A 10,625-nucleotide genomic window follows, 5' to 3' on the forward strand; every position below is an offset into this window, starting at 1 on the left:
GAGAACTTCACTTTTTGGAAGAGCAAAGAGAAGAGAAGCAAGATGTTCCGTCCATTGCTTGCTTGTTTTTTTCTGGTGGCCTTTGGACAACTTCTGGTAAGAAGGGATCAGTTTTAGGGTGTTGGGCTTAGTTACTTACACAAGTAACCTTGAAATCATCTCTATCTTATTTTCTCACCCTGCTTTCCTTCTTTCAAGATCTCTTTGGATGAGATCTTGTCAACATTTCAGTACCAATGTACTGTTTTCCCACTATATTTGCACATTGCTTATATCTGCAATTATCTGCAAGAGTGGAGGAGGTAGAGGTGGAGGAATGTCAGATTTGGTTCCAAACACCCCAGGATAGTCTTCCCAGGAGAAGCTACTAATATTGCCTTCAATTAGAAAAAATATTTTCTAATTCCTTGCAGACATTTCAGTATTGCAGTATTGTTGTTGTAGTTAGTTGCAAAGTTGTGTCCGACCCATCACAACCCCATGGACAACACTCCTCCAGGCCTTCCTGTCCTCTACCATCCTCTGGAGTCCATTTAAGCTCACACTAACTGCTTCAATGACTCCATCCAGCCACCTCGTTCTCTGTCGTCCCTTTCTTCTTTTGCCCCCAATCGTTCCCAACATGAGGCTCTTCTCCAGTGAGTCCTTCCTTCTCATTAGGTGGCCAAAGCATTTGAGTTTCCTCTTCAGGATCTGGCCTTCTAAAGAGCAGTCAAGGTTGATCTCCTGTAGGACTGACCGGTTGGATCACCTTGCAGTCCAAGGGACTCGCAGGAGTCTTCTCCAGCCCCATAGTTCAAAGGCCTCAATTCTTCTGTTGTTTTGGAAAGCTCTTCGGGCATCTCTTAAAATAAAAAAGGGCTCACATTTGAATTGCAAAAATACCCATACACAGTTGTTCAGGATACACTTTTTTGTTTTTGTTATAATCATTTTGAATTTTTATTTAATGAATCAACAGTTAGTTGGTTAAGGTCTGTTTTCAGCACTGAAAATAAATGTGTATGCTTAAACATGAAAATGAATACCATAGCCTTATTTATTTATTTTTTTATATTTCTCCTTCCCTTTCTATTTATCTTTCTTCGTTCTTTTGTTAATAATCATGAACCTTTTTCTTTCAGGAGGTCCAGGCCAGATCGAAGGTAAGCACTCCACATTTCCAACATCGGCATGCCATATCTGCCATCCACAAGACTAAGATTTATATTTGCAGAACCACGATTTTGGTTCCTTTTTTAATTAATTATGACAAGTTTTGAAACATAATGATGATAATTATCTATCCATATAATGGCAGAACCAAGTCCTAATATTTTTAAAAAATAAATAACCAGAAGCAGCAATATCCACCAATACGCCTGGTGGTAAATTAATACACAGATAACAAAATAAAATTTGTTCATAAGGACCCCAAATCATGGTTAGGACTTACTTCCTTCCTTCCTTCCTTCCTTCCTTCCTTCCTTCCTTCCTTCCTTCCTTCCTTCCTTCCTTCCTTCCCTCCCTCCCTCCCTCCTTCCTTCCCTCTCTCCCTCCCTCCCTCCCTCCCTCTCTATTCTTTCTATATTTAGGTATATATCGGCTGAATAGCTATCATGCATTATCGTATGGAAAAATAAGGAGTGTAAGCGTGTGTGTGTGTGTTTATATGTGTGTATGTGTGTATGTTATATGTATATGTATGTATGTATGTGTGTGTGTTTGTGTCTCTGTGTGTATGTGTATATCATTATATAGCCTTGAATTTACTTTAGATTTAGAGATATAGAGGGAGAGGGAGAGGGAGGGAGGGAAGGAGGGGGAGGGAGAGAGGGAGAGAGAGAGAGATTTTTTCATTGAAGGCACCATGGCAAAGATATCTCCTGTGTTCCTATTCATGCCCAGGAAAAAGAAGTCAGCCTAGGTGACTTCTCCTACTAAGTGCATCTTTTCAACAGAGAGAAAACATCTGCAGAATTTGGCCTTTTTGCAACTCCAAACCCCCCTCCCCCAAATTTATTATGTCACTTGTGATATCCAGTTCTCTTTCACTGAGAAATGGCAAACATGGGCACCATTTCTAGCTCTATTGTATTTTTATTGTAAACCACCCAGAGGTGAGATGGGCAATGCAGAAATGTGATAGATAAATAAAAATAAAGTTCTCAATACTTGTTTCGCCTCAGAATCAAGGAACATTCTGCCCCCGTTCTGAGGTTGTTTTTTCTAATCATTAAATAAAATCCAGGTGTTTTGCTTTTACTCTCTAAAAGCAAATTTTGATTCCAACCCAAATCCTCCAAATGTGGTCCAATATTGCAGTAATAGAATGTTCCAGTCAAACTCGCCCAGAGAAATTCCTGCTTTTTGCATACAGGACACACAGGAAAATCCAGATTATGTGGTGGAACTTAAAAATATAATGTTTCATTGGTTTTATTTTCTTTAATTTAGATGTCACCCTCATAATCACCATTACTTCACTTGCTTCGATGAGCTCTCCTAGGGACTTGCTAAATGTTAAAAAGGGTTGACTCTTCCCCATATCCACAAGGGATTCCCTCCTTTCAATGGTGTTTCTGTGCTTCATCTTTGGCCAAATGGGATAGATTGCCGAATATTGCTCTTCATTTCATCATCACAATTTTGGTTTTCACTCTTGCCCATTTTCACAGGCTGCTGCTGAGGAAGTTGAGGGTCAAGCAAAACAATTGCAAGTTCAGGCACTAAAGGACCTTCAGGTGAGTGTCAGAAAATATTATACTAACTTCCCTTTAATCAGTGGTGGAATTCAAATAATTTAACAACCGGTTCTCTGCTCTAATGATGGGCTGGGTGGGCATGGCCATGGTGGGCGTGGCCATGGGGGTGTGACAGGCAGCACTTGGCCTCCTGCACCCTCCTGGGAGCAAAAACAGGCCATGGGAATGATGTGCCGCTCTCTCCTGTGTTCCGTTTTGGGGCTAGGAGGCCTTTCTGAAGCCTCCTGGGAGTGAAAATGGTCTGCGGGGGGGGGGGCACACACCGCACCCCCCACACCCCATTTTGGGCCTAGGAGGCCTCCTTGCACTTACTTGGGAGACAAAATGGGGTGCATGGGGACTCCTGGAAGGGGAGGAGAAGGGCAGAGCCAGGCAGCAATTTAACTACTGATTTACCCAAACCGGCCCAAACCGGCTGAATCCCACCGCTGCCTTTAATGGAAGTTCTATAATTGAACACACACCAAGGACTATTCTTCTCCGAGAGCATCTGGGGCCAGACAGACACTAGAAGGCTGGTATTTACTCTTTGGTCCACTTCCCACAATGCTTAGGTTGTAACGTGCTGCATAGGTGGGAAACTCAGGATGACTGGTCCAAGTGTTTATTGCCCTTTGCACCACCTTATCCACACCTCCTGCTGCCCTTCCCTTCTTAGTCTAACAGAACCAACTGAAAAAGTCTAAAACAGAGGTTCTCAACCCATGGTCCGCGGACCCCTGGAGGTCCAGGATGTCATCACAAGGGGGTCCACGAAGGCTTGTAGAAATGTTGTGATTTAAGTAGAGATTAGGAAGAGGGAAAAAATTGTTACATATATTCTTATATAATACTTTAAAATCAATGTGTAGATGAACAGATCAGAAGTTGAAAGATGATTGTATTATGTACACTTAAATAGTATTATTATGGTTGTTAGTAATGTGTATTAAGATATTGAATAATTAAATAATGAAGGGTTACATACACCGTGGAGCAAATACTACAGTGTTAACAACTTTAATTGTAATATTTATAATGTGACTATAATGCTGTGAGTATGATTAATGTAATTAATACAAAATCCCAAGGGAAGTATGAAAAATATTCCAAAAATCAGCAAGAATTGAAATACTAAAATGGGCAAGAGATGGTGGTTAGATATAGAATACATACTAATATAAGATTTATGCTATTAAGATTTAGAATAGAGGTAGAAATTAGAAATGGGGGAAATATTATTATGCATATTTCTATATAATATTCTAAAATCAATAGTAGAGGAAAGTATTAGAAGTTGAAAGATGATTGTGTTGTTTACAATGTTATTATAATGATGTGAGTATGATTAATGTAATTAAGATTACTAAAACTGTCAATATTATTACTATTATTTGGTATCAAAACTAATGATACCCAAAGGCCACACTGTTCATGTATTCAATATTTATAGACAGACAGACAGACAGACAGATAGATAGTAAAAGTAAAGGTCCCCCTCTCACATATGTGTTAGTCATTCCCAACTCTAGGGGGCAGTGCTCATCTCTGTTTCAAAGCCGAAGAGCCAGCACTGTCCGAAGATTTCTCTGTGGTCATGTGTCCGGCATGACTCAACACCAAAGGCATCCAGATAGAAAGATAGATGATAGATAGATAGATAGATAGATAGATAGATAGATAGATAGATAGATACATACATACATACATACATACATACATACATACCAAAAAAAAAAAAAGAAATGTTATGATTTAAGTCTTGGTGGTCCATGGTTACAAAACGTATATAAAGGGACTCTGGGCTGAAAAAAAGGTTGAGAACCATCAGTCTAAACTATAATGCGAAGTCAGGGAAACCCCCCAAAAGATAGTTAGATAATGAAAGCCAGTAAGTTAACATCTGTTTTTTCATCACCTTTCTTGTAAAGTAAATTCAAGACTTCACTCAGCTCAGGAGGATTTCTCCAGGAATCCCTTTTCCTTTGAAAGGATTTGGAAAAAGAAACAGTCTTTCTTTCAAAGTGATAGAGGGAAGAGTAGGATTTTCTGCAGGGCATTTACAAACCCCATTTGACTCCCAGCAACCAAGAGCAAAAACTGTTCTGCGTATCCATGATTAGTAGGCGAAAGCAGAATGCATTAACTCTTGTTCTTCTTATTTGTTCTTCAGGAAAAAGAGGAAGATGTGGGGAAAAAAGCAGCTGTGAGTATGTTGGAAGGATGCTCCATTGGCAAATGACATACAAGGGTAGCTCTATCATTAGGTAAAAGGAGACAACCATCTCAGCCAGGAGGGAGGAGAATGGTGGCAGGCCTTTTGAGGTTCTTATCAACTACGCCATCCTTTTCCTACTTCATTCTCTGTTGGGAATACAAAATTCAACCTGGCGTGGATTATTTGAAATCATTAGATAGTGAAAACCAGCTGTTTCCAGCCTGCTTATCCTCCAAATATGTTGGATGGGCTGAGTTCACTGTGGAGCAGGGGTGAAATGCTCCCGGTTCGGACCGGATCAGGCGATCCGGTAGCGATTGTGGCAGGTGGTTTGGAGAACCGGTAGCGATGGTGGCGCGAGGCTCTGCCCACCTGTCCAAGTGTCTTTACTTCCTGCTTTAAAAGGCTAAAAAAAAAGGCTCGGATGATCATGTGGCTCAGCTGTGATCGTCAGAGCCTCTTTTTTTTTTACTTTTAAAAGCATTTTTTTACAACCTATTCAGCCAAATATGTTGTAAAAAAATGCTTTAAAATAGTTTTTTTTTAAAAAGTTGGCCACGCCCACCCAATCACATTACCCCCCACCCACCCACCAAGCCATGCCCACAAAACTGGTAGGAACAAATTTTACATTTCACCATTGCTGTGGAGGCTGATGGGACTTGTAGTTTCCCATTTGTAGTTGATTCCTCCCTCTCAGGGGTGAAATCCAGCAGGTTCTGACATGTTCTAGAGCAGTGGTCCCCAACCCCCGGTCCGCGGACCGGTGCCGGGCCGTGGAGTACCTGGCACCGGGCCGCGCAGCGGCCGGGGGACAGGAACGCTGCAGCGCAAAGGCTCCTGGGCCGTGCGCAATGGGCCTGCGCAAAAGCTCCTGGGCCGTGGCCCCACCCCTGCGCGCGCTCAGCGGGCCGCGGCGATAAAAAGGTTGGGGACCACTGTTCTAGAGAACCGATAGCGGAAATTTTGAGTAGTTCAGAAAACCGGCAAATACCACCTCTGGCTGGCCCCAGAGTGGGGTGGGAATGGAGATTTTGCAATATCCTTTCCCCAGGAGTGGGGAGGGAATGGGGATTTTGCAGTATCCTTCTCTTGGAGTGGGGTGGGAAATGGAGATTTTGCAGTATCCTTCTCCTGCCATGCCCGCCAAGCCACACCATACCCACCAAGCCACACCCACAGAACCGGTAGTAAAAAAAAAATGGATTTCACTACTGCCCCCTCTCCTTTTCTCCAGGAAGCTCATGTAAAACCCTTGTCAGTTCCAGCAGCAAATAACCTTCTGGTAAGTGTCAAAAATGTTATACTAATATATCTTTAAGTTCTACAATTGAGTACAAACTAAGGAGTTTTACTCTAAGGTAGTGTCTGGGTCCCCAACTTGCAGGCAGATGTTACAAGGCTAGTATTTACCCTTTGGTCTGTTCTGCAAGGCAACCCATCCACATCCCTCAATGCCTAGGATGGAACAAAGCATGGTGGGAACCTCAGGATGACTGGCCAAAGTGTTTATTGACTTCTGCAATACTTTATCAATGCCTTCCTGCTGTTCTTTCCTTCCTAGTCTAGAAAAACAACTGAAAAAGTCTGGAATATCATGAGGAGTCAGGGAAGCCCCCACAAGGATGGTGGTATAATAAAAGGCAGAAGGTTAACATCCACCACTTCATCACCGTTCATCTAAAGCAGGACTCTCCAAACTTGGCAGCTTTAGGACTTGTGGACTTCAGCTTCCAGAATTCCTTAGCACGGCTGGCTGAGGAATTCTGGGAGTTGAAGTCCACAAATCTTAAAGTAGTCAAGTTTGGAGACCTTTGATCTACAGGAAATTCAAGACCTCACTCAATTCGTGAGGATTTCTCCAGAGATCTCTTTTCTGGAGAAAATTTTTCTCAAAAAAATCTCTTTTTGAAGGAACTTGGACAAAGAAACAAACTTCCTTTGTATTAAAACAGTAGGGGAAACGAAGGACAATTTTCCCGCAAGGCCTTTAACCCCCCCCCCCCGATAAACTCCCAGCAACCAGCAGCAAAATTCTTCTCTGTTTTAGTTGAGAAAAACCAGAAATTATTAATTGTTCTTTTATTATGATTTATTCAGAATAATGGACGTCTGGTGAAAAGAGCTGCTGTAAGTATGCTGGAGGATGTTACATTGGCAAATGATAAACAGGTGTTGGAAGAAATGTCCACCTGGGTTCAGTTCCAAGTGGAGAGAAAGACACTGGAAACACGGAGGCTGCTTGGAAGGATGGTTTAATGGTGAAGCAGAACCATCAAGCACGTGTGATTCTGGGTAGCTGAACACATGGAGTGGAGAGAGAGAAAGAGATTTATATCCTCTCTTGGGCCTTGCCCTAGAGCTTCCTGTTCCTGTGGCAAGGGCATTTATCCTATTGCCTGCTGTAGGGGTAATGTGCAAATCTTAGGAGTTTGTCTGAGATAAGTCTGGTTGAACTGTGCGAATAACCCCAGGTGCCATGTGGTGAGCTCTGCTGCTAGATAATCCTATCATGTCCTGGAGGGTCATGTCTTAATCCCATCACCCTGGAGCTGGAGGCCTTTTGTTTTGTAGATAGGGTGGCCCAGTCTTTCTGGGGCTATTAACAAAGGTGGGGCCTGTTTTCCAAGAGCATGTTTGTCCTTTTCTCATCCAGGGAGATGCCTTTTTAATATTTCCTAAAATATTTCATTCTTCTAGTAGGGGAGGGGGGTGCTAACTTTCTACACATTTAGCCCTTTCACTAAATAAAATGAGACAAACTTCTCAGACAGGAGAGAGGAGAAAGATGGCACCCTTCTGATGTTCTTACCCATTAAGCCATCCTTCTCCTACTTGATGCCTTCCAACTGTACTAGAGTCATTAGATAGCGAAAGCCAGCCATTCCCAGTCTACTTATCTACTAGTGAGCTGAGTTCACCGTGGAGGTCGATGGGACTTGTAGTTTATCACAACTGGAAAATGATAATTTGGAGAAGTCCCAGAAGGACTTTTCAAAAAGAAACTGGCCTTTCCTGGTTCTTCAATTCTTGGATGAGAAGTGAAATGTTTTTGAGGGGGAAAAAAAAACAACAAGAAAAGCATTTTTGGAATAACCAGGGGTGGGCTCCTGGGGGTTCGGCAGGATTCGCATGATCCTCTATCCAAGGATCGCCGGGGTTCAGTGCCACCCCTGGCTGGACCCTCCCACCCCACCTCACCCCACCCCACCCCTCCCAGGAGTCTCCACGCAGCCCATTCATCATTCCAGGTAAGTGCAGGGGCTGCGTGGAGGGTCTGGGAGAGCAAACAACGGGCCTACTGGAGGTTCTGGAAGTCTTCCTGGGGGAAGTTGTTTCCGCCTTCACAGAGGCTCGAGGAAAGGCTCCGGAGTCTGGGGAGGGTGAAAAACGGGCCTCCTGGAAGTTCCAGAAGTTCAGAAATGGGCCTGTTTCCACCCTCCGGAGGGCCTCCAGACCTTGAGGGAAGCAATTTTCGTCCTCCTAGATGCTCGAGGAAAGCCTGGGGAAACACATATACACCCCACCCACCGTGGTGCAGGCAGTCAACTAGGCCATGACCACCATGGCCACGCCCACTCAGCGACATGGCAGCAAACCCGTTGCTAAAGATTCTGAAGCCCATTGCTGGGCACAACCATGACCTTGATGAATATCCATAGACATTAAGTTGGAGAAGGTTCACAAGACTATAAAACAGAAGTGCATAATTGGATCCCAATGCCACCCCCCCCCCCCAAAAGACTCTTGGAGATGGTTCCCAGAGCTCTCCAAATTGACTTGCCTTATTTGGTCATTTTTATTATAGAGGGGAAAATGGTCCAATTCTCTGATTAGAGAGCAATGTTATCGATTCTATTTATTTTGAATCACTTGTAAATGTAAATAAAATGGTTCTGCTTTGCTGCCTTGGCCCAACTACCCATTTCTTTTTCGAATGCAATCCTTGGTGCATGCTTGCAAGGCCAGATGTGGCTTTTTGCCTTTTCATTTCCGACAAGTCCAAATCTCATTGCAAATGGATACTCTTGCCTGTTTATTTTTTAGCCTGAAGAACAGGAAGAAGGAGTCGGTCAAAACAATCAGGAAGAAGGAAGAGGAAGAGGAAAGGGGAAAGGAAAAGGAAAAGGAAAAGGAAAAGGAAAAGGAAAGGGGAAAGGAAAAAGGGGAGGAAAAGGAAAAGGGAAAGGAAGAGACGCTCAGGTAAGAAAAGGGATTAAGTCCCAAAATGACCCATTTATCTATCATTCCCGTATCTTCTAATTTTGTTCCTCTGCTATGCCACAAACAACCCAGAAACCAGTGGTGGGATTCAGCCAGTTCGCACCATTTCGGGAGAACCGGTTGTTAACTTTCTGAGCAGTTTGGCAAACTGGTTGTTGGAAGAAATCATTAGGGCAAAAAACTGGTTGTTAAATTACTTGAATCCCACCACTGCCAGAAACTATGTTTAAAACAAACTCCCAAATGTAGCTTATGCTGTAAATGCAGCCGCTAGGTCTTTAACTGACCTGGTTAAGTATGTTGAGCAAACCCAGTTGGACAGCAAGCTGCAGATGCAGTTCATTGCATTCCCCTCCCCCAGTTCAACATTATGCTGGTTTGCGGGCCTTGCAATTCTCAACTTGTCTCCGCTATTACGCCGTTATTGAAAGTCAGGTTTGTCTGATCATAGATAAATATCAGGATGGACTAACGTCTGTATTTTTCTAGGGTGAACAAATGCAACAGGCTGGCGATCAGTAAGCACTACTGGTAAGTTTTCTAATACAATAAAGGTAAAGGTTTCCCTTGCACATATGTGCTAGTCGTTTCCGACTCTAGGGGGACGATGTTCTTCTCTGTTTCTAAGCCGAAGAGCCAGTGCTGTCCGAAGACATCTCCGTGGTCATGCGGCTGGCATGACTAAATGCCAAAGGCACCTGAAATGCTGTTCCCTTCCCACCAAAGGTGGTCCCTATTTTTCTACTTGCATTTTTTACGTGCTTTCGAACTGCTAGGTTGGCAGAAGCTGGGACAAGTAACGGGAGCTCACCCCATTATGCGGCACTAGGGATTGGAACCGCTGAACTGGCAACCTTTCAATTGACAAGCTCAGCCACTGAGCCACCGCGTCCCCCCCCTTTTTTTTTAATGAATGGAGAAGAACATTAAACTCACATTTTAATGGCAAGCCCAGCCACCGAATTCCTTTGCTAACCAGGGTGGTTATTCTGGGGTTTTGCAGAAGCATGGATTGAGTTACCCACACCTTCTTGCCACCAAAATGTTTCAAAATGCAAGGAACGCCTTTTTAGCTGGGGAATTGTGAGCTCATGGAAAAGAGCCTTCAGCTCTTTGGAATCGCGAGACAGACATGGACCCAATTTGCTTCCACTGTTTTGGTTGTGCTTTCTCGGTCATCTGATCTTTTCTGCTCTTCCAGGTGCTGCCAATGTCGGAAGGAAGACCAAGCTATTAGACAAGCTGCTCCTTTCCTCCTAATTAGAAGCGATCACTCACCTGATGAAATGTACCAAAAAGCAAGGCTGGTGGTGGGAATAGTGATTGTTTACTTCTGTCTGCTGGGTTTAGGGAACTTTCAATGACAATAAAGTACGAGCATCATCCGTTCTTGTCCTCTTATGATTTCAAGGCCTAAAAATGATCAAGTCTCAATCACAAGTCTCCAATATCTACATGAC

At 43.3% G+C, this 10,625-nt stretch overlaps 1 protein-coding gene across 1 annotated transcript; it reads left to right on the forward strand.

Moving 5' to 3' along the window:
* Positions 1 to 10,550, forward strand: LOC117669350 (uncharacterized). The gene is made up of 9 exons (XM_034423713.3): positions 1 to 96; positions 1,125 to 1,145; positions 2,658 to 2,723; positions 4,897 to 4,929; positions 6,179 to 6,226; positions 7,042 to 7,071; positions 8,989 to 9,144; positions 9,655 to 9,696; positions 10,367 to 10,550. Exons 1-8 carry the CDS (start codon positions 43 to 45, stop codon positions 9,685 to 9,687), a joined length of 441 nt encoding a protein of 146 aa, XP_034279604.2. The 5' UTR covers positions 1 to 42; the 3' UTR covers positions 9,688 to 9,696; positions 10,367 to 10,550.
* The last annotated feature ends 75 nt before the right edge of the window (positions 10,551 to 10,625 follow it).

This window comes from Pantherophis guttatus, chromosome 10 (assembly GCF_059756535.1).
Source record: "Pantherophis guttatus breed Tessera chromosome 10, ASM5975653v1, whole genome shotgun sequence".
Classification (NCBI taxonomy): domain Eukaryota; kingdom Metazoa; phylum Chordata; class Lepidosauria; order Squamata; family Colubridae; genus Pantherophis; species Pantherophis guttatus.

What these genes read in the sequence shown, in the direction of transcription:
- LOC117669350 (XM_034423713.3), top strand. Translation starts at nt 43, where the DNA reads ATGTTCCGTCCATTGCTTGCTTGTTTTTTTCTGGTGGCCTTTGGACAA. An exon ending in ATGTGGGGAAAAAAGCAGCT is followed by an intron (nt 4,930 to 6,178) that starts GTGAGTATGTTG and finishes CCTTTTCTCCAG; the next exon opens with GAAGCTCATGTAAAACCCTT. An exon ending in GGAAAGGAAGAGACGCTCAG is followed by an intron (nt 9,145 to 9,654) that starts GTAAGAAAAGGG and finishes GTATTTTTCTAG; the next exon opens with GGTGAACAAATGCAACAGGC.